A 23,815-nucleotide genomic window follows, 5' to 3' on the forward strand; every position below is an offset into this window, starting at 1 on the left:
GTAGAATTATCTGGTGTTTATTTTTGCTCTCTGTACCCAAAGGACAAAATCCCCACTTGTCAGGTACATTTATTTCTTGGAAAAACCTTTTTTCGTTTTTTGTTGACCTTGGGCAAATGAGCTTCTTGCCCTGGCAGAAATGAAATGAATGATAAATGTAGAGTGTGTCTTTGCTGAGTAATGGAGCTGCAGCATAGGCTTTCCACAGAGGTTTTCTCCTGCACAGCCTGAGGCAGCCCGAGGACCCCTGCTGTTCATTTAAATAGGTATGTCAAATCTGCCTCGAAACGCCGCTGGTTTGATCTGTGGTAATATTTGTGAAGGTTCCATATGGACTTGAGCCCCCTGCAGTGCTAAGAAATAATGTACAACGCTTCATGGTGCAGACGCAAATTTTCTCTGAAAAGGGATGCAATGCTGCGTTTTAGCTGTCGGAGAGGATGATGGAGCTGACGCGCTAGGCCTGTCAACTTGTTACACGGATGGGTTGCACGCAGCGAGGCTGTGGAAAATCTGTGCCTTTTAACTTTTCTACTTAATCACGGTTGTAGCATTGCCTTTAGACTGTATGCTACATTAATTCTCTTCCTGCCTTCTGCCTTTCATCCCAAGTTTCACGGAAAAAAGTAAAGCATGCAGGTCTTGTAGAGGAGCCTTATCAAACAGCTGTCATCTGACAAGCCATTTGCATTTGTTTTGGCTGAAACAGAGCAACCCAAGGGCAAGATGTTTTGTTGCATTCCATCATAATGAAGAAATTACAAATTTTACAAGGAGCACAAGTTTATTTTTAGCTCTTCCTAGCCTTTAAAAAGGGTATGTAAGATTTGCCTAAGAAACAGTCTTTCAAAAAAATAGTATACATCCTGTTGCCATACTACATGACTAAACCTTCTTCACATTAAATCTGTTTGACAGACACCAAGTTCATTGCTATAGGATATTGTTTAGTACTTAGGACATTTCTAAGTGTCTTCATTAAAGAGAACTAGAGGAATAAGAATTCAGTAAACAGGATTTAAGAATCTCATAGTTAGGTAGTCATAAGAGAAGTTAAATTAGTATAAAAGACTTAACATTGTTTTAATCTTGTATTGAGCATATAAGAGTTGCAGATTTATTTCTTTTAAACTCCCCAAACTGTAATTCATTCTGCTATAGGAAAATGGATTACATGTTACTGTAGTTTTTTAATGAATGATCAATATGTTTTATAAACATACAAACAAAATATACAGAGAGAGTGGAATAAGATAAGGATATAATTTGGCCCAGATGTGTATGTTAAACGCTACTGCCTTTACTGATGGGGATTTCAGATTTTATTAGTGGCAACTAAGACAATGAGTTACAGCAGTGCTCTTTGTTTAGGTAACTAATTAAGATGTTACACATCTATGAAAAAAGTAAATATATGCATTAGCTATATGTCCTCTAGGATCCAATTTAAATCTAAATTTATTATTGGAATATTTAGGAAGAATTTTATAAAATGTGTTTTTATATGTACATTTTCTTTGTTCTGTTTGTTGAATACAGGTTGGTCCAGGAGACAAGCAAAATATTTTCATTTTGGTACACAATGGGTAACTGCTGCCCATTGAGAAAATTTGAGCATAGTATACTATGAGTTCATCTAAATATTACATGGAAAATGTTATTGTTAGCAAGGCATATGGTCACACATTATAAAATCTGGTAAAGAAGACAAAGTAGGCTGTTTGATTATAAAATTTGTCCAGCAAAATGTAATTTAGCAATTCTGCTGATTATTCCAGAAATCTCACTGGATTCGTGCATCATTGTGGCCTTTTGTCACCCTTAACAAAATGTTTTCTAAGAAAATAATTTACATCCTAAAGCATTTCAATTATATACAGTGTTAGAAGTCTACAAATATTTTACCAAGGTGCTCCTTTCCATATAGCCAAGTGAAATACAGAACTTAATCTCCAAAGATTGTCGTTCTATGGGCTTTTTGCAGAAAAGCAAAACAAAATCTCCACAAACCCTTGCATCTGAAATATGTGGAAAGATTTTTCCTAAATTTTTCTGTTCTTCTAGCATATTCTTCCATTTCCCTGTTTCCTGCCTTCAATTTATTGTGTAATGTAAAATAAAAAATATGTTTTTATTTAAAAGAGAGCATCTTTGTACAAATTAAAGATTTGAACACTCCAGTAGAAGTGGTAAAATATATGGCTGATTTGTGTCTTATAAAACCAGTTATTTTGGTTGCATAATTTACAAACTGAGTTTACAAGACATGCAGTTGCGTACATTCATGAGTGTGACTATTGCATCCTGGAGTGATGAGTAAAATCTTCACCTGTCAGATTTGAATAAGAGAATGTCTTCAGTAGCTTGCTATAATCTTGGGAATTGAAGATTTGTCAAATGAATTGTTGGTCATTACATATGATCTCTGATCTTTCAAAGACTTGTATAAATTTATGCGCATGAGTAGTTGTACTAAGTCAATGAACTATTCCCACATAAAGTTAAGCACATGCATAAACCTTTGAAGTGTTAGGACCTGAATTTCATCCCATGAGAGCAATGAAAATTGGGAACTAAAGACATTGGCACCTATATTTAACAAGACAATATTTCCTACCCTGAGATGCAATTTAATTATATAAATAGTATTTATTTTTAAAAATCAGTTCTTTAAAAATTTAGTTGCAACGATAAACTCCAACTGTGCAAGCAGGGGTTGTGGAACTTCCCCATTCATATCAACAGAGCCTCTGAGCCCAGTGACTAAACCCTGAAAGTCTCTTTTGTACTTGTTGCATGTTACTGAAGCACTTTAATTACAGTTTAAAAGCAATTCAGACGATGGCAAATCTGCATAAAGATGCAGCTGTAACTTCTCCCTTCCCTTCCTTACAGCAATTTTGGTCTTCGTACCAGGATCCTATGCCACATGCAATCTGCTGACCTGCTCAATAAATTAGGGTGCACACTAGGGTATAGTGGGTAAGGCATGCCAAATCCTGCTGGTGGCCTATTAATTTCACTTCAGGATCTGACAGGCTCCATATTCCAGTTTACTTTTGGCTCATTAGGGAAGTGGGGTAGGTGTTACAGCTGCGACTTTCTCTCCCAGATAGGGAGGCCTCAAACACGGGCCTACACAAGAGAATAGAAGAAGCTGGAAAGATAAGGATAAAGCCAGGGCAGCCAGTCTGGTCCCACACCTAATTGCCAAGCCCTCTCAGTAGGCAAATCCCTCTTGTTTTTTCCAGGTTAACTTTTTCTGTGTCCTTCAAGTCTCATTATATTCATAGGGACTTGCTTCCTTAGGTCCTCTGTTCTTTTTCAGCACTGAGGCAAGCCTTTCAAGTGATAGCCTACCCAGCCTACCGTCAAAAACACTTTGTCCCCCTGGTGAAGTCTGGGTTTGCTGTTCTGCCTGACATCCTGCAGATGCAAAGAATTTTTCATCTTGTGTTAGGAAAGCCTTATGCCAACTTACTCTAACAAACAAGGGTGGTGGGTTTGCCTAATGAAATGTTTGTATCCATATTAGCCCTTTCCCAAACTGGAGTACGAAGGTTTTGAAAGCTGTGAGAGATGCTGCTTCCCTGACTAGCACTCCTATACTGTGTTTGACTACAAAGTGGGAAACCTACCCATATAACCAAACCCAACTGGGATGTAGTGGCAGTTTACTGCAATCTTACAGATATTTTAAATGGTATTTCCTTTTTTTTAGGAGATAAGTTATTAAAGTATAAAAATAAAGATAAGTAGATTTTAAATAACATAGAATAATAGAATCATGAATCATAGAAAATGAGGGTTGGAAGGGACCTCAGGATGTCATCTAGTCTAAACCCCTGCTCAAAGCAGGACCATCCCCAACTAGATCATGTGAGAGGCTGCAGACTGATAGTCTGTGCAAAATTGTTTTAGTTCATAGATGATTTCTGTTGATCCCAACTCAAAACCAAAAGATTTCTGGAAGGCTTAGTGCTGCAGTTTCTTTTTTTATGTTGTTTATAAAGCTGTTCATTTGTTTCTTGATTCCAGGGGGTTTACACAATTGAGTTGTTCAAAACATATTTATTTTGCTCCTCTATGCTATTATAAACCTTAGCGCTAGCCTCCATCAAAGATTTCTGTAAAACTGACTCCACAACCATTTAAGTGCTTGGAATGCATCTACTTTGGAAATAAATCTGTTGTGAACTTATTCTCATGCTTTTAAGTACACATTTATTTTTAATACAAATATACTCTGTGTTTGTGTGTATTTGGGGAGAAGATATCTATTTTTAAATCATGACTAGTGAGTGTTTTTACACATTTTTAAAGTGTTAAGATGTGTTTTAAAGTGTTGCATAAGTACTTTTGCCTACTTATCTTAACCCATAGTATTATACATGTTAGGAGCTGAGCACTTTATACTTTGGCTCCTATTAAAAACATAATGGCTTTCCTGTTTTACTGTTTAAATTATTTACTATTTTACAAAAATATAAAGAAAAATGTCTAAAATAAATAGATTTGTGCTATGTCACTTCTTGCCATTTGGAGAACTGGAGTATCTCCTGTCCTAAATATAGGAACAAGTTCCAGGTACCTAATGCCATTACATTAAATTAGAATAGGTTGACATCTTTTAATGCCTGATAAGATATCATATTAGTATATGTTGAAAAGCAATCTGAGTAATGTACAATAAGTATATAGTATATCTGGAAATGTACCCATTACACACGTCTACTTGTTCTACGCTATATATGACTTACTGGGCGTGTCTACATGAGATGTTTACTGTGCAGTAGACTAATTATCTGCGTGGTAAATGGCACAACATCTACACATGTGCCCCTATTAAGTTGGAGTAAACTAATTACTTTGCAGCAGGATAGTACTTGTAAATACAAGTTAAACTCTGCAGCAGCGCACATGTAGATGCTACCCTGGCTGGCTGGGGCACGAGAGTGCTTCAGCATGGGAACTGCCTGCCAACCAGCCCCATGCTGAAACACCCTTGTGCCCCAGCCAGCTCCTCCACAGCACACTGAGCTGCAGGGAGCAGCCCTGGACTGCCTGCTGGGGATGCTCCAACCCGTCTTAACGTGCTGTATTCCTCCAGCATACGTTCAAATGGCAATTAACTCCACTATGTCCTTAGACCAACACGGCTACAACCTATACCCCTCATACATTTCAAAATTAAGCCATTGGCCTGTGTTGTGTCTTGCCTAAATTCTTTTCAGTGTTGCAAATAACTCTAGACCTTAGTCCTACAGACTAATTTTACTGTTTAATTGTATTGCTATAGGAAGTCCCATTGAAATGATTGTAGGATCAGGGTCCCACATGCAGCATGACCCTGCAACATAGTTTATTTACATTTATTAAAATACTTTGACCAGTTTTAGTATAATTCCTACATCTTTCTCAATCTGTATAAGAAGTAAGTATTTTCTTACTTAAAAACATATAAAAAGTAATTTATTTAAGTATTTTTTTCCACATCTTTTAGGAAATATATGGGAAACTACTGAGGATTCAGAAATATGAGGACGAAATGAGAGCTCAAGGCTCATTTCCTGAGACGGGAAATAAATTGTAAGTTCTGTTTGTAAACTAATATTGGTACCTGTGTTCTTAAAATGCTTCAATGCTTTACCACTTCTTACAATTTTAGAAGCAAACATTCTTGGCTTGGTAGTTTGGGGAGAAATTATTCTGGTATTGCTGCACTTGAGAAATTGGCTGCAAAATAGTGATTTTAAGCAAACATATAAGATCCTGGTCTGTTTGTTTTACTTCATCTCTGTCTGTGTGTGTATGCTATTTCACGTTGAAAAGCCAGTCTTTCGTGCATCCCAAAACATACATGCCACTTACCCTTTCACCTCTGGCACCCTTGCCTCCTAGTTTCTTCACCCTATATTCTCCTAATCAAGGATTAAGTGGAGCTGGAAAATGAACATCCAAGAAACATGAAGTTCTTTCCCTACTTAATAAGTTTCCAATTATTTTTAATCAAGATTTATGATAGCCTCAAAGATCTTTAACCATCTTGCTAACTGCTGGAAAAACCCTAATTCAGGCAATGTCTTTTTAACCTAGTGCAGTAATTCTAATGTTTTAGTATTTATAAATGATAGATTTTCTTACATTCAGAGAACATCACTTTTAAACCATTCTATTTCTTAGTATAATTTTTGATCAACTGTATATATGATCAAATACATTAAATTAGCTTTAAAAACCCTACTTTAAAATGTCATAAATGATTGTCCACAGTAGCCACATGTAATGATTTTAGTTATCCACCATTGTGTTCCCAGGATTTTGCTGCCTAGAACCCCACTGCTTTGTATCCACTGCCCTGGAAAGAAGAGTCAATGGGTCTGGGTAGAGAATAAATCCCACATTAGCTGAGATGGGGTTGAGGTGGGGGGGCGGGGATAGAAAGCAAGAAAAGAGAAGTTATGAGCCAGTAATTGGAGATCTTTTGATATGGGTTTCATATACGCAAAATTCTGTATCCGTTACATTTCAAACGTGAGGTCTGAGACTTTTGCCTTTGCAGCAACATTACATCAGCCCTATCCAAACTATCTCATACAAACCATCATTTAAACTCTGCAGAGGGCTACTGTCAACCCTGAGATCACACAGACCTAACACCCTAAACTGCCACAGGTAAAGCAGGGGAACCACAGCAGCCAGTGTCCTGCTTTTATAAAATGTTGTCAGTATACGCTCAAGAGGTCCCAGATAGAGAGCTACGTCCCCCTCTACAGAGGAAGGCAAAACCCCCACAGTCCATACCAGTCTGACCCTGAGGTAAAATTCCTTCCTGATCCCAAAATGGCAATCAGTCTGGCCCTGGGTGGAGGGGCAAGACCCTGGAGCCAGAGACCTCCAGCTTTGGTCCCAGCATGAGCATTGGCACACCGTAGTTGAAGTTCCCAGTCTTGGCTGTAGCCAACACCCGAACCTCCAGTGGTTCGATTCCATGATTCGAATCACTGTCCCCATTCAGCCAAATCAGAATTGGAGGTTCGGTACTGATTCAGCACTGTTTCGGCAATTCAGATGAGTTGTGGGAGAAGCCCCCATGGCTGCCCTGCCCGGTCCCATCCCCCACCTGGCTCTAGCCTCTCGACACTTTAAAAAAAAAAAAGCCCTGCACTCACTGACTGCAGCAGCTGCTGTGGGGGCTCTGGGGCCTCCTGACTGAGCCCCACGTGTAGTCCCCTCTCCCCGATCGCCTTTCCCCAATGGCGCCGAGCATCAGCAGTCGGGGAATCAAAAAAAGCCCACCCTGTACTCAATGGAAGTAGCAACGGTTGTGGGGGCTCTGGGGCCATGAGGCAGAGGTGCCCCCCTCCCCCCCCCTTGCACAGCACCCGCTCCCCAAGAAGCTTCCTATGCCAATATCCAAATCATTAATAAACATATTGAACTGCACTGGGCCCAGGACAGACCCATGTGGGACTTCACTTGAAACCTTCTGACATGGACCCATTGCTTGCGGCTGTTGAGCCAGTTATCTATCCACTTTATAATAGTTTTATCTAGATCATGTTTCTCCAATTTGTTTATGGGAAGGTACTGTCTCATCCACCTCCTCTTCCTGATTTGGGGGCCTATAATAAATCCCCACCATTAGGTACTGCGTCTTTCACCTTTCATCTTCACCCGAATGCATTCTGATTTGCCATCTTCCTCCTGAACCAGGGAGCAAGTGTTTTCATTTCCGACATACAGGGGGGCATCACCACCTTTTCTCCCAACTCTGTCCTTCCAAAACAAAGTGTACTGTCCATGTTGACATTTCAGTCATAAGAGCTGTCTTACCAGGTTTTGGTGATGCCAATCAGATCAAAGGCTGCAGCTTCCAACTCATCTTGTTTATTCCCCATTCTGCTCACATTTATATACATGTAATGGATGTATTTTGCATTTTGATCTCCTTGCTTCCCTTTTGCACTACTTGTTGCAGTTCTGTAGTTCTCTGGCCCTTTCCGAGAGTCGAGTTGCTTCTTTGAGTCCTTTCCATTCTGGACTCTGTGGTTGGTCACTGAGAGGTTTTGATCACCATCCCCTGTGGAGTCCAGTTTAAAGCCCTCCTTTCTAGGTTGGCCATATCATGCCCAAAGACACCTTTTTTCCCATTCTCATCAGATGGATCCCATCTCTTGATAGCAGTCCTCCCTCCAAGAGCATCCACCCATTGGCAAAGAAGTCAAAACCTTTATGTTGACACCACCATTACTATTCTCTTCCTTCATGGTGCAATGGTCCTGGAGCCTCCGTCCTTGGGGTCTTGCACTTCCTGCTCTCTAGGCTGCCTTCTCTGCCTCATACTTGCAGTTGTCTTCTCCTCTGCCTGTTCCTTAGCAGTTCCACCACAGAGTGCTCGAAAGTGGTTGCTGACTTTAATCTGCTCCTCTTCAATTTTGGGGCTCGCCTTCTTTGAGTACTCGCATGCTGCCACTTCTCCTCATTGCCCTTTGGCCTCTGTAGCACCAGCCTCTTGTAACTCTTGTCCAAGTAATCTTCTTGGTCCCAGATACAATGCAACATGGATACCTGTGCTTCTAATCTGTGAATCTTCTCCAGACATCAGCTTACACTTGGTGCAGATGAAGTGCTCCTAATCCTCTGAGAGCACCATGGACATGGTCTATCCCACACAGATCACAACAGCTGATCCAGACTCTGTTTTTGCCTCCTTTGCTTCCTGAAGAACACCTATCCTGTAAGGGTGCTGAGAGGGAGGTAAGGGAGAAGGGGGGAAAAAGAGACACCACAGGACCCTGCATGCCAAACACCTGCACCAGGGCCCTTGCCCACCAGCACATGCACAGAGTCTCTTGCTCCTTGGATCCCTCCTAGGGTGAACTTCCCTAGGCAAGCTCCCTGTTTGTTGCTCCCACAGTTTGCTAGATGCTGTCTTTTTATAAGGCTGCCTAGCCTAGCTCCACCTCTCAATTACCCAAACCAGCCCCACCCAGAGCAAGACCTGTCACTCAGTCATTCTAGAAGGGGGAAGAAAATAAAAGAACAAAAAGAGAAAGAAAAAAAAAAGCAGTCACACAAAAAAAGCAAATCCCAGGCATACACATCAAGTACTAGGCAAGCACTTTAGCACCAATCAGCCACCCCAAGTCGAGCCTCTTCAAGGCAGTCCCACACCTGAACTTATCCCAGAGCCATTGCTCTCTAGTTACTGCTCAGCAGATTAGTGTCAGGCATTTTTTCCATCCTGGACAGTACATCTAGGGAGCCTGTGCTAAAGGTATGGAAGTTAAAGCATAAGAGCAGGACTAGATATGTTCTGTATGATCTGTCCCTAGAGCATCCCCCTTGTTGAAAAACCTGGGGCCAGAAAATAGCTACATTAGGAAGGCCAGGAGGCTCGATGCTGTCAAACTGGAGATTAGGAGAGTTGTGGATGCAGTCTGGGAGTCTGATTCTCTGTTAGAAGGGTTCCATGACTGGTAGGTCCTGAAAAAGTTAAGTATATATGGAACTATGGGTATCAGAGTCAGAATAGAGTCTGAGAGACCTCTATCAGCTGAGATGTTGGGAGCAAGTCCCGGAGTAGGAATAATGCCGTATGGCTCAATGGATTTGCAGTGAGTACTGGTAAAGCCAGAGAGAGCGGAAGAAATTTCTGATTGTGACTGAACCATCAAGTTGTTTGCAGCTCTGAAGTAGTCTGGAACCACAGGAGCACTAGTACCATTGGATGTGATGGAGTTCTGCAAGCTGTTTGAAGTCTGCACTGTCTCTTGTGAGATGCAGAAATTTGGAGGATCATAGGGCCCATTACAAAGTGTCTTGAGTACTTGACTTCATGCTTTCCAAGCATCAGTGCAGCAGGCTCTGAGGAACCAGGAATCAGAACCAGGACTTTGATGCCAGGATGTTGTTGTTTCATCAGGATCCACGTGAATCTACAAAGTCTCCTAATGGGAGGAATCAGGAGATGGCAGGAAGATCTCTAAGACAGGGGTCTCCATCTGGAACCAGCCATGGGTCTGTACTCCAGAGAACTTCTCAGACCCAGACGAGGAACATGGGTCACCTTAATAGGGAAGTAGTCTGGTCGGAGGATCTGTTCCTGGATCTCCCCGAGATCCCTGATGGAACTCCCTGAGACAGTGAAGGTATTTAATGTGTCTTATAGCTAACATGGCTCTTTTGCCAAATGGGTTCTATCTGAAATCTGGAGATCAGGAAGAAACCAGAGCAATGATTAAGAATACGAGCCTGCTCACCCCACAGATTTATTCAGCCTGTACTAAAACAGGCCAGACTGTTCTAGGCACGCAGTACTGTACAAACTGGAATCAGTATAGCCACATAGCACTACCCATGGGCTAGTTAGTACAGTATCAGATAGAGCTTCCGTCTCATGAGGTGGTGCCGCTTGCAGTGTGCAGTGCACTTGCAGTTTAGTGTGCTTGAATGTACCACTGCATGGCATAGTACATTTTCACTGCAGGTATGTATTTAAAATAACAAAATACAAAAAGTAGAGAAAAAATACAAAAAAAAGGCCTTGCCAACATAAGGAAAAGAGTGGAACATCACATAACTGAAGAGCCATGTGCTGAAGACCAGAGAAGCATTAGGTTTCACCAGAGAATACAACAGAGACCCAAAGGAAAAAGACAGAAGACATTATAAAAAGAGCAAGAGAGAAACTTTCATGAAGTGTAGGTACAAAAATAAAAGAAAAGTCAATTGAAGTAAAAGAAAGCAGCTACTTCAGCTTAGTTTTTGTTTACCACAAGGTGAAAACATCCATATAAGTAGTTCTCATGAAACAGCTGAAGTGGGACAATTCCACATCCCCCTTTACCTTAGAGTAAATAGTTAATCTGCCTGTAATTTCTGATAAATTTCCTATTTATGGCTAAGTAACAATTATCAGAGATTCATAGATGTTAGGGTCGGAAGGGACCTCAGTAGGTCATTGAGTCCGACCCCCTTGCACTGGGCAGGAAAGAACACTGAGGTCAGATGACCCCAGCTAGCTGCGTGTCCAGTCTCCTCTTGAAGACCCTTGAGGTAGGGGAGAGCACCACATCCCTTGGAAGCCCATTCCAGATTCTGGCAACCCTTACTGTGAAGAAGTTCTTTCTAATGTCCAACCTAAATCTGCTCTCCGTCAATTTTGTTACTCCAAGGGGTGCCTTAGTAAATAGAGCATCTCCTATTTCCTGCTGACCTCCCCTGATGAAGTTATAGGCAGCCACAAGATCACCTCTTAGCATTCTCTTGTGAAGGCTGAAGAGATCTAGGTCCTCGGTCTCTCCATGTAGGACCTTGCCTGCAGGCTTCTAACTATACGAGTGGCCCTCCTCTGAACCCTCTCAAGATTCTCCTCTTCCCTCTTGAAGTGCAGCGCTCAAAACTGGATGCAGTACTCCCAACTACGGCCTAACCAGTGCTGCATGGAGGAGAAGCATCACCTCCCTGGACCTGTTTGTTATTCATCTACTAATGCATGATAAAGTGCGGTTAGCCTTGTTGATCACTTCATCACATAGACAACTCATGTTCATCTTGGAGTCAGCTATGACTCCAAGATCCCTTTCCACTGCTGTGCTGCTGAGAAGGTCATCTCCCAGCCTGTAAGTGTGTTGGTAAGATCTAAAAGGATCCTTATTTTCCATTCCATTTTTATAGTTCCTTCACACCTCCTGACTGCCATCTTATTTGAATAGTTTTAATCGTTATAACCCTTCTTTTTCTTCCTTCGGAAAGACAAATGCCCTGCTGTTCTTCTTTTTCAGCTTCTTACCTGTATTAAGTATTTAAATGTTAGTGAGATTGGAAGAGGATGCAGCAGTGTTAGTGAAACTTAAGTCTTGTGATGTGACTATATTAGCTTCCTTTTCACAGACTCCAGCATACAGAGCTCTCTAGTGGATGCCTTTTTCCTTGAAGGTTTTACTGACTGCACTATTGATTGCTTGTTTCTGTTGAAGGTCAAAAGAGAGTTCCTGGAAGACAACAGTTGTGATGCGTCTTAAAGAGCCCCTTCAATGGTTGCAGCCAGGATTGTTTGTTAGCCTTTTAAACAATTCAGTATTATAAGGACTGGGCACAGTTTCTTCCTTTGGGGAATCAAGGAGTTGGGATATAGCAGACTGGTTGCTTTGAGAGTTCTTTTTAGGAATTTTATCATAGGATGATGCTCATTAACCCAATTAAATTCCCATCTTTGTGTACTCGTGTACATTACAGTAGAATCAAGGGCAGAGAGCAAAGGACAGAATGGAGCAATAGGATGCTATTCTTACATACCACTAGGTGGCAGGGAAGCAGATAATAGCCAGTATGCCTTTTAGCAAACTGTAGGCACCTGGAGGAAAGTGGTCTAAGGATATCTAAAGCAGTGTAATGTACACCAATGGAATTTTACTCCTAATTCTTTTAGTTAATTTCGAACCACAATGAGCAGATTTAGCCCAGTTTAGTGGCTTGTGTTGTCTGGCTGCTGCTGCTGCTGCTGCTTTTTTAAAATTTTTTTACTCTTCTGTAATGTTGGTTACTCCAGTATAAATGTGCTATTTGTCCAGGCTTATAGATAGAAATTCCTGAAGAGAGTGGATAGTCAAAGAAAGTCAAAGGGTTGGGACATTTACATTGATTCAAGGAGATAGTCTGTCCCAAATTCCTCACTGTCCACTGTCCTTCCAGTTAAAAGTCTTCTTTTTCAGAGGTCCAGGTCTTTTCTTTGGAGCCTGCTGAACTTCATCATTTTACACTCCTAGTTCCCAGTGATAAGATCTGCTGTTTTTCTATTACAGCCATTAGATTTTGGAGGGTGGGGGTAGTTTCAATGAAGGTTGCATAGCTTCCTATACTTCCAGAGGGGTTATTTCTTATCCAGTGCCTATTGCTTTGTTTCTTGCTTGGTAGTGGGGACATATACTAATGCAAGATAATTGTCTTACGCAGTGGTGCCCAGTTTTTCTTTTGTTTTTTCCTAGTTGATTGACGTTCATGCTCCTATATGATTCAAGTTAGTCCCCTGGAGTGTGGAGTTATTCGTCATAGTTTTCTAGGAGATACCCTTTAGTTTGAACAGACGAGGGGAGAATTGAGCTGGAGTTCATAGTGGATGCTGTTGAAAAATAATCTTATATGACATGACTCCTTCCCAAGCTCAGCCAATTGATTTACTTGTGAAAACAAATAACTGGTGGTCAGAATTGAAGATACTTCATCTTTTTCACGCACTTAAAATTCCAAAAAGGTTGAAGAAATTATTCTCACATGTTCCAAAAGCACATATACCTTTCCCACTGGCATAAGCATGGATAGTTGAACTGTGAACAAAATTTCTAGGAAAAAAATCCTATGAGTGCATAGAAAATAGTAACTATTATGCAAATATTTAGGCAAATGTTACTGCAGGGTTAGGCTCTGAACCTGCAATGATTTAAGTAAATACAAAGATTTTTACAAATGAAAAATCCCAGTGACTCCATTGTAAATTTAAATAGATATGTGTCTGTCAGGAAAAAGGTCAGGCCCTTAGCTTCCTGTGAAAATGGCATTGTTGCAAGGAAGAGGTCATTTAGTCCCTAATTCATGAAAGCACTTTAACCACAGTACTTAAGGTACTTGCTTAAATAGTCTTAAGTGTAGGGATGCTTTTATGATTTGTGGCCTTATGTATTCCACTAAAAATATTCATTAACCTTAATTGTTTCTAACAAACCTAGATAAGTAAGAAAATAGAGTTGTCTCCTTAGCTCACTTGTAATCTTATTGCCATGTATGTAATATACAGTTTCGTCAGTCAATATTTTTATTCTGATGCAGTAGCATTTCTTTGGGACAGCACTTTTGAATTTTCTTTTGCTAGAAATTTTTGGCCCTGAGGTCATTTCCATGCTGGACTGTTTTCTTTAAAATGTTCACTGCTGCCACTGGTGCATCTCCTCCACTGGCAGCAACCATGAGAGAGCTGGCCCCAGCATTAGGCAGCAACCATGAGAGAGTCCGGCCCCAGCATGTTATCTAACCTTGCTCAGAGCAGGTGTAAAGTGCCAACAGCTACCTCTCCTCCTGTATTCCCTGTCCAATCATAACTACCATGGGTAGAGTTGCATGAGTGAAAGCAGGCATAGACAGGGAAAAATCTAGTGAAACCAAATCTGTATTTGTGTTTGAACTGTTTAAATACATTTTTTCCCTTTCAATTTTGTTTTGATTTGCTAAAATCCTGTGCGCCAAGTTTCAGCCAACAGAAAGTTTTTATGACTGGGTTATACACCTGTGGCAGATTAGCTCATCTTGGAACTGCTGAGTGATCTTTAATAACAATAATGCAGTGATTCTCAACAGTGTACAGTGCTGGTGCTACTGCTGCCATGGCCATGTAAAAGTGCCCTGCGCATCTGGTGTACAGCCAGACAGGGAAGGGCTACAGCAGTCAGGAGAGCCAGCTTGTTCCTGGTTCACAGCCTTTCCTGGTTTCCTGGTTCAGGTCCCCCATACTTCCTCCCAGACATATGTAGGGCAAGCTCCAGCTGCCCCACGCGCTTCTGTTTCTGGAAGGTGTCAGGCAGGGTTGGACTGTGAAGCTCTCCAGCCTACTGTAGTCTTATCAGAGAACCCTAACAAGGCAGGAGACCATGTATTTGCTGGAGCCTGTCCTGCCTGGCAGTGCAACATGCATGGAGCACTTTTACATGGCACAAGTACCCATTTGAGAATCACTGACATAAACTGAGGCTGCATAATGGTGGTTCTCAACTGGGAGTGCTGCCAAACTCAAAAAGCTGGGGAGGAATGCACTGACTCTTAGAAAGTTAAGAATCATTATAGTAATGAGTAATACTTTAGTAAAATTGATAATTAACTTTCGATAGAGTGAATTCAATAGGTGTAGTTACTATTCTATTCAGAACAAAGATCTTTTTTAAAGCTGACTTAAACCTTGTGAATATTTACTCTGTGAATATAGTTGTATTTTGTTTGGTAGTAGAAAATATATTTTAGAACCAAACCTGATGGTATGTGTGGTCCTTTGTGATATAATTCTAATTGCATGGTTAATTAAAAAGAGAATATATGTGATATTTTAAACAGAAAACTGATTGGCAGCAGATGGCTGATTAAGAAGGAATTGGAAGAAATGTTATTAGAAAAACTGTCAGATCAAGATGTGAGTAATTAATCTTTTTAATTTAAGGGGACCTGTATCTTAAGAATACAGACTCTGACTGTATTTAGGATCCTGGAAAAAAACTCCTTTAGGTGCATCTAAAATGACTTTTCTTTTCCTTTTTTTTTTTCTTCCTCTCTCAAGGCCCCTTGTTCCTGCATTCCACTCAATTCAGGTGTATACACACAAAGGAAGCATCGATCACTATATCTTACCTCTGTTCTTAACAATGGTCCAAGGGGTCTTATCTAGCCTTTTAAACACACAGCAAATATGGCAAAAGTTTCCTATAATCATTAATGTGGTTCAGTAGCAAGATGAAGACACCTAGGCTTGCCTAAAACGCAGAGCTCTCTTTCCATAACTGTGTTGGCAGGGGAGTGAGGATACCTGGCTTTTAGTCCATATACCTATGCCAGCAAAACAAACAGTGTGGGCACAGCTGGGCTGTCAGAAACCTTCTGTTGGCATCACTGTCATTTGGGGGAGCTTGTCTAACTGATGGCAAAGCTGCGTCTATACCAGGGAGCACTGCTACCATAGTACTGCCATCCTAGCTATGACAGTAGTAGTCCTGTAGTGAAGAGGTAAGCCCTAATGTAGAAGTCATTTCTGTGCTATCTAACTCTGCATGGATCAGGTCTAATTAACACAGTGCTTAAAATCCCAGCGGCATTGAATGGTTCATCTTCAGGGCTCCCATGGTTACAGGTAAAGCTGAACAAAAATGGTCAGGTGGTAGAAGTTTTGCAAAATAATTCCCCATATGTTAGGCAGAGCAGGCCACAATCAGCAGTATTCTACAAATCATCTGAAACTTGGTTTTGAAGAGTTCCACCTCTGTGTTGCTCGCTTCTCCAAAAACAAGACCAGAATTCGGTATTAGCTTGTTTCCACAATTGCATTATATGTAACATTTGAGACATTTCTGAGCAGCAAGTGTGCAGACTCACTGCTGGTGAATTGCCTTAGAAATGGCTGAAGCTCTCAAACTAGAGGCATTGAAGCATTTCCTTCTGAAGCACATCTTGGAACTTTCCTTATTTACAGCCTTCTCCGTTTTGAAGGGTTTTTTGTTCTCCCCTCACCTTAAAAGGAAGTTGGAAATGTATGTCATGTTAATTTAGTTTCTCTTCCAAAAAGCTTTGCCACAGAATTATTAGGCTGAGGGAGAACTATGATGCCAAGTTTGAGTGATATCAAAATATGTAGGGCTACTGCTAATTCTCTTGTACAGAAGCAGGCCACTTCATAGGAATATGTAGCAGAAGAAATATATATGTTCTTATGCAAGAAATGTGCAGTGGGTAAAAAATTCTGAAAAGCACTTTAATAAAAACTTCATAAGAAGGAAATAAGATATGGTATTGGGGGGTGAGAAAGGAGGGAGGAGGTATCCATTATACACAAACTGTTCCTTTCTGTTGTTTTACCAGGGGTCCAGAACTCCTTCAAATAATATTTTGTAGCAGGACATCACAGCTTTCAGCACAAAGGGGTTAATGCTGAGGTGTTTACTTTCTAATCACATGTTCAAGAACTAGGAAAAAAAGCACACAGTAGCAAAGGATAATTTATTTCAAGAGGTTGCCCTTTAAGTCAAGTATCTCTTGAATTTTTAAATAGCTTGATTGTTCGGTTTTAAAGGAAATCATAAACATTAAAGTAACTCAGCTTGAACAGCCAAAGATATATATATTTCCTGTATGTATTATGAAATATAATAATTTAAGAGGTGCAGTTTAGGAAAATAAAATTATTTCCATTTCAATGTACATATTGACTTATTTGGAACAAGGTGGAATTCTTTACTTCCCATTCTAATAAATTAATTGTATCTGGATTCAAGGGCCCCTAAATGCTGGCCCCTAAATGTTTTCTTTTAAAACTAAGATGAACTTCATTCTAATACATTAATCCTGTGTTACAAAGAGGTTGGTTATTGTTTGAATTAAAGAATCATTGTTGCCTGAAGAAAGGATTTGATATCTTTAGTCACACAGAAAATGATGCATCTGCATGCTGTTTTTAAAGCAGCATGTAGATGCAAAAATGTCATCTTGTCAAAAACCATCAATAAAAGCAAAGTAGGAAAGATCAAGTATATAAAAATAGAAGGTTTTAGCAAATGCAATTACACTCGCATCTCTTAATGAATTTTTATTGTCTGCAGTATTCACTATGTATTCGGCTACTAGAAAGATTAGTGGCATTACCATGTAGTGGCAATGAAGAAGAGTATGTGCTGAAGTTTCGCAGAGGCCAGGCTCTACAGTTACAAGGATTCATGAATAAGCCCCTGCAGTATGATGAACAAGGAGTGGCTTTCAGCACTGGGGAAGGTAATAGTTTGGATGGTTGGAGTGGAGAATTCCTCCCATCAACACCTGAGAAGTTACAATTATTTTCTTTTGTAATGCCAATGCTTCGCAGAGTGTCACTGCATTCCTTGTTTGTTTTTATGTACTTATATTGATATTGAACAGCCAGGGGTCAATTTTGGATGGTGTGGTAATGAAATGGAAACATATGTCTATCTGTACATTATATAATGACATGCATGTATTTATTTGTATTGCCATCATGCCTAGTAGCTTCAGCCAAGGAGGAAGGATCCTGTTGTGTTAGGTCAGGGGTGAGAAATTATTTGGGTCCAGGACCATATAGGAAGTTTTGATGAGTTGCCAAGGGCAGGTGGGGAGCAGCGTTTGAGAGCAAGACAGGCCAGCGAGGCTGGGATCATAAGGCAGGTTTGCAGGGTGTGACAGCATGGGATCAGGGCCTGGGGCACAGCCATGATCTGCTCCCTTCATGCCCCTGCACTATGGGGTGATGGGGCATGTGCACAAGGGTATGTATGGGAGCTGCCTGGGTACTAGGTCCTGGGAACTGGTCCAGGAGTGAGGGGAGCTGTAGAGGGCACATGCAGCAGAGTTTACCCAGGCAGTGCGATTCATGGCTGCCCCTGTGGCGTTCTTTATGGGGCCAAGCCCTGCCTCCTCACACCCAAGGTACTCCACACCATGCTCCAGCCAGCATGCACAACTTTCTGGCAGGGCTGTACCTGATGTGGCTGTAAGCTCCTGGGTGCTGCTCAGCTCCCCTTGCCTCCAGCAACAGCTCCTCCTCCTGCTCCTGCTGTGCCACTCCAGGTGGGGAAGAAGCTTCAGCTGGGTGGTTCCTGCCCAAGCATATGGGGCTCTGTCTCCAGCTCTTGGCTGCATTCTGCCCATTCGGCTGCCCTTTTCTGGGCAGGAACAGGTGGGGCTTGGCCCCATACGGAGTGCTGCGGGGGCAGCCACGGGCCAGATCCAAGTCAGTTGGTGGGTGCCCCCCCCACAGGCCAGATCCAATCAGTTGGAAGGCAGAATCTGGCCCATGGGCCATATTTTTCCCACCCTTATGATAGGTATTGTAGAAACACAGAACAAGAAGACTTTCTTTGTCCCTCAAGAGCTTACAATCTAAATACAAGCTGAGAAATATAAGACTGATGGATACGGATTGGGGTTCGCAAGGAAGCATGGAGATGTATTTGCAAGATCAGGCACTAGTATGCTCAGACCGGTGCCTAACAGGCAGGCATCAAAAGGAGTCCTAGGGAGGGATAAGGAGGATAGTGAGAGCCTCTTGAATATTTAGAACAGGATGGAGAAAAGCACAAAGATGCTAGTTTGTAAACGTAAGTGGGAAAAGTAATCTGACATCATGGGTCAAATGAAAACAGGAGTCAGTTTCTCCATACTGATGGGCTAGGAAAAGCAGTCTTTGTTGCAGCAATTATGAATGGTTGTTATTGGTTATTTTCATTTCCCAGAGGCAGAGAAAAAAGTGTTACGGTATTAAAGATGGGATATGTTGAGAGCTTGGAATAGAGCTGTAGTTTTCTAGATAGGTAGAAGGGCTCAGAATTAGTCGGGTGGTAAGGACCTAGAGAGAGGTACCAGTCAAAGTGCATAGCGTACAGGCTTTGAGCGATGGGCAGGCTGGTAATGTTGTCCCTAATCATCAAAAAGTGGGGGTGGCATAGAAGAACTGAGGGTTAAGATTTAGAGCTCTTTCTTAGCCATGTTTGGCTGGTGGGGACAACTAGTCAGCCACAAAGAGATGTCAACATGAAAGGCCAAGATTTGATCCATAATGGGCTACAACAGTGCCTTCAGGATAAATCAGTAAATCATCAGTTGTTGGAATCAGTAGATAGTCATTCTGCAGTACTTTGGAAAAGGCATTATATAGTTAGTTGTCATAAGTTCAATAACTACTTCTCTCCCCCTGCCTTTTAAGTAAATAAAAGCACAAACTCATTTTGTGACTTTTATTTTCAAAATTCAGTCATTAAACAAACTGTTTGTCATATTACAGGAGCTCAGAATCGCAAATGGCACTTGCTTTTGGAAGGAGAATTTGTCATATTTTAGCTTGCAAACAGTGTTTTTACAGAGAGATAAAACTCTGTAGATACGTTTAAGATGAAACCTTGCCAAATGAAGAGAGAACATTGTAGTGGCATTGTTCCTATCAGTATAATTAAACATTTTCACCCAGCTATATGAGTATTCTTTATTAACCTGTCTCACTATTTACATTTTTAAACAATGTGTTTTCATAATTTGTTACAAAATGCTCTTCTTACAATCAAATTTATGTGGGATGGCTTAAATGCATCAGAGGATTTAGTGAAATAACATGAGAAACTAAAGGTGTCTTGGTTTTTCTTTAATTCCCCAAAATTGTTACCCAGCTTCTAAAGTAAAACTGATCAATTATATTGATAATTTAATCTTTTTTCTTATATCCATTTTGTTGCCAATGGAAATGTTGTGTTCATATATTGTGTTCAATGTAATAGCATGTGGTCTATTGCTTTTATTTTCCTGAGGAAGGGTATATGGTCCCCAAAATCTTGTCTACCAATTTTACAGATGGTCCAGTAAAATATATCACCCATAAATATCCTGGCCTTGTTCATGTTCACCCCCCTTTTTACCTTCACAAAGAAAGTAGGGTGTGCTATCTGGAAACCTAAGGTCTTGCCTTTGTTCTTCAATAAGTCAAATGCAAAAGTAATGAAACCTTTATAATGTGTTTTTCTTTGTTCTAAGGTAAAAGGAAGACTGCAAGAGCAACTGCAATCGTTTATGACAGTGGGAGTGGAAAGATTACAGTGAATGGAGTACATTATGCACATTACTTTCCTGTTCTGCAGGACAGGTGAGGACACTATGTGGTCTCTGCTTAGTGTTAACATCATAAACGAAAATTGGAAAAGGACTCTGTCTTCAGTAGAGCATTTCGAGTATACAAAGAATACATTCTTTTTTAAATTTAACTTCTTTCTTGCATGTTGGCATGTATCCTTAGCTATTAATGTCTTTTGTTTCCATACAGTTAACTGGTTTTTGAAGACTTGCCTTTTTTTGCTTTTTTCCACACAACCATGAAAACTAGAGATTAAGACCTGTGACGGCAAAGCTTATCTCCGTGTTTGTCATTTGTTTTTATCTTTCTAGGAGAGATGCTAAGTACAAAATGACTAACCATTAGGGTAGCATAGTTGGGGGATCTTCCCATCACAGAGAAGTATTTGCATTTACTAGGCTCTCACTGAAATTCACCTGCTTTATGAGGTGTAGTGATAGTGGTCATGCACTCTTACTCCACCATACTTGAGTATAGCACCAACAATGCAAGACGCTTTATCTGAAATTTCAGGCTATACATTGTATTATACCATTTCAGATAATTCTGAGGATTTCTGAAAATAATTGTTTCTTAAATCAAGCCAGCATGCATTTAGTTTATTCCACTTGCTTGCTGTACAGTACAAATACCTTGTATGGCCAAGAAGCTAATTGCTTAATAGTTATTTCAGATTGGGTTTAATATATTGGCAGAGGAATGTGGGGAGGCTTGCATTGCTTTGGGCTACATATATCTGGTCATTAAGGCCCAGAATACAAAAGATAATTAAGGCCTTAATTCCATTTTGGTGTCTGATTTAGCTTTGAAATGACTGGGAAGATTTATGGATCTGGGCATATATGCTTCGGGTATTAGGGGAAGGGGTGGGGGAAGCGAAGGGGCATGGGAGGCAGATTTTATAATATTTAAAATTTATAATTTTTTAAGGAAATATACATACTGTAGTACTTTTGTTTGTTTGTTTGTTCCAGAGAGCAATTAATGTTCCCAGCCCAGTTCCTTGATAGACTTGGAAAACATGATATAATCTGTACGGTCTCTGGTGGAGGGAGGTCCTCACAGGCTGGAGCAATACGTTTAGCTATTGCAAGAGCCTTAAGTAGTTTTGCCACTAAACATGAAGTGGAATGTATGAGACAAGGTATGATATTAAGTAAGAAGGAAGGCATTGTGCTATCAGTAGTATGTATGTAATAATTACTGGTAAAGTTTTCAACTGTTGGAGATTAAAAGGAATTATAAGCCTCACGTGTTTGAAATACCTGGCTTTTAATGAAATCACATGCACAAGTATATGCAGGACTCAGGCTTCAGTTGTATATAGTTTTAAAATTTTTCTTATTTTTTTTTAATCATTTCAAATGTCATAACTAGATTTTGTTTTTCAAGTAGACCCTGCAACTGTTCTTGACCTGCGGGCTGTAGGTTGAACACCACTGTATTTCAGTGGAGTTAAAGCTATTTATGTGGGGTTATGTTCCCTCAAAATATTCCTAATTATATTTTTTCTATGTTGACAAGCATTGCTTACAGTGGATTGTAAGTATCCTATCCATTGTTCCTACCCATTTTCATTTGATTTCAGTGAAATGTCAAAGTGAGAAAAAAAGTAGGGGTGCGCCAATAGAGATTTTTTGGGCCGATACCGATGGCTGATTTTTAAGGAGCCATATTGGCCAATACTGCTCCGATTGCCAATATGCGGCCTGGCCAGCATCCAGCTGGAAAGTCTGTTGTGGGGGAAGGGATGGGGGGAGGGAAGAGGTGTGGGGGTGGCAGACTGAGGTCCCCATGTAGAGGGAGAGAGTGGGGCTGGGGCAGGGCACAGGATGGAGCCGCAAGTGGCTTGTCCAGAGGGGCATGGGGGGTGGCTCCCACCACTGCACACCACCTGGGGGTGCAGGGGGTGCCCCTTGATCTGTGCATGGGGGGGTTGGGCTGCTGCTGCAGGCTGGGGCCAACTTTGGGCTCTTCCCAGCAGGGGGCTGGGCCAGGGCTGCAGCCACCCCAAAATTCTCCATAGCTCCCACCTTGTGTGCAGCCTGGCCCAGCCCCCCCGCTAGGAAAAGCCCAGTGGAGCCCTGGCCCCAGCCTGCAGCAGCAGCCTTCCCTTACCCACACACATATTGGGGCATACACCCCCACTGCCCTCCTGGGGTGCACACAGCAGCAGGAGCCACCCCTCCCCGCACCCCGTGGATGAGCCTCTTGCAGCTCCATCCTATACCCTGCCCCATCCCAGCTGGGCAGTGCTTGCCCCAGCCCCACTCCCTCCCTCCCTCATTACGGGGACCTCAATCTGTTCCCCCCACCCCTTCCCCTACAACAGACTTACAAGCCGGATGCTGCTGGGTTGTGCTTCTAGCTGCCTGCCTACTGCCCTGTGGCTACACACATGCACAGGGCATTTATTGGTGACATTATCAACCACATCAGCCCAAAAAAGCTGATTGCTAATACTGTCAGTTTTCCTTATATGGGTGCCAATCCAATATAGGAACGATGTATCAGTTTACCTCTAGGAAAAAGTGTTGAAAAACACTTCCTAAAGTAAATTTTGCATAATATTCCTCAAGTTCTGGCTTCTGCTGAACATGATTTTGAATTAATTAAAATTACATACATTTAAAACAAGGTGTAATTAAAATATCAAACCTTATAAAAAGAATCATGATAATTAAGTAAAACGTACAAAATACAGATACTGTTACACCATTAAGATGCTACAGGGTCTGCTTACATTCTTACTACATATTCAATTCAAGCTGCACTTTCTTCTGATTTAGATGTTATAGTTTTATGTGGTATGCAAAGTCACCTATTGTTTGAAATATACTACATATGCACATATTCCTGTATACATGCACACAGATTAAGTGAATGTTTTATATATATATATATATATATATATATATATATATATATATATATATATAGCGACCATCTTCATCTTGCTTTGTAGCTGGACTACTCGTAAGTGATCCCCGTTTGAGGGAACGAAAGAAGCCAGGTCAAGAGGGAGCCCGAAGGAAGTTTACATGGAGAAAACGCTAAATCTAACTGGACCAAAGTTATGTGGTGGTACAGTTGGTAACAAGTCCATCAGTGTAATTCATTTACAATCACCATTGTGTAAATATACATGGTAATAAAATTGTTTTCATTGTTACATTTCATGTTTTTCCTCCTTATTTAAAAAAAAAAAAAAAAGTTACCCAGTTTCTTAAGAGATTTCAAAAACTAAAAATTGAGTGTTTTATCATAATACCTGTCTAAAATAGAAACTTCAGCACAAAAATCAAGGCTTCTTTAATAAATCCTTGTTGACATCAGTGTGAGCCACCGGATTCATAGATTGTTAGGGGCTGGAAGGGACTTTGCAGATCATTGGGTCCAGCCCCCCTGCTCTAGGCAGGAAGACAACTGGGGTCA

The 23,815-nt window shown here is 41.0% G+C and overlaps 1 protein-coding gene across 2 annotated transcripts in view; it reads left to right on the plus strand.

Moving 5' to 3' along the window:
- MRPS9 (mitochondrial ribosomal protein S9) overlaps positions 1–23,552 on the plus strand; it is a 56,643-nt gene extending 33,091 nt beyond the window's left edge. For both annotated transcript variants that reach the window (XM_059721022.1, XM_059721023.1), the window contains exons 6-11: positions 5,504–5,589; positions 15,103–15,178; positions 17,352–17,520; positions 20,284–20,392; positions 21,355–21,524; positions 23,346–23,552. In XM_059721022.1, coding sequence (XP_059577005.1) covers positions 5,504–5,589; positions 15,103–15,178; positions 17,352–17,520; positions 20,284–20,392; positions 21,355–21,524; positions 23,346–23,437 — 702 coding nt within the window. In that variant the 3' untranslated portion in view covers positions 23,438–23,552. The remainder of the gene's footprint in view (positions 1–5,503; positions 5,590–15,102; positions 15,179–17,351; positions 17,521–20,283; positions 20,393–21,354; positions 21,525–23,345) is intronic.
- Positions 23,553–23,815: the final 263 nt, after the last annotated feature.

Source organism: Alligator mississippiensis, chromosome 1 (assembly GCF_030867095.1).
Source record: "Alligator mississippiensis isolate rAllMis1 chromosome 1, rAllMis1, whole genome shotgun sequence".
NCBI lineage: Eukaryota > Metazoa > Chordata > Crocodylia > Alligatoridae > Alligator > Alligator mississippiensis.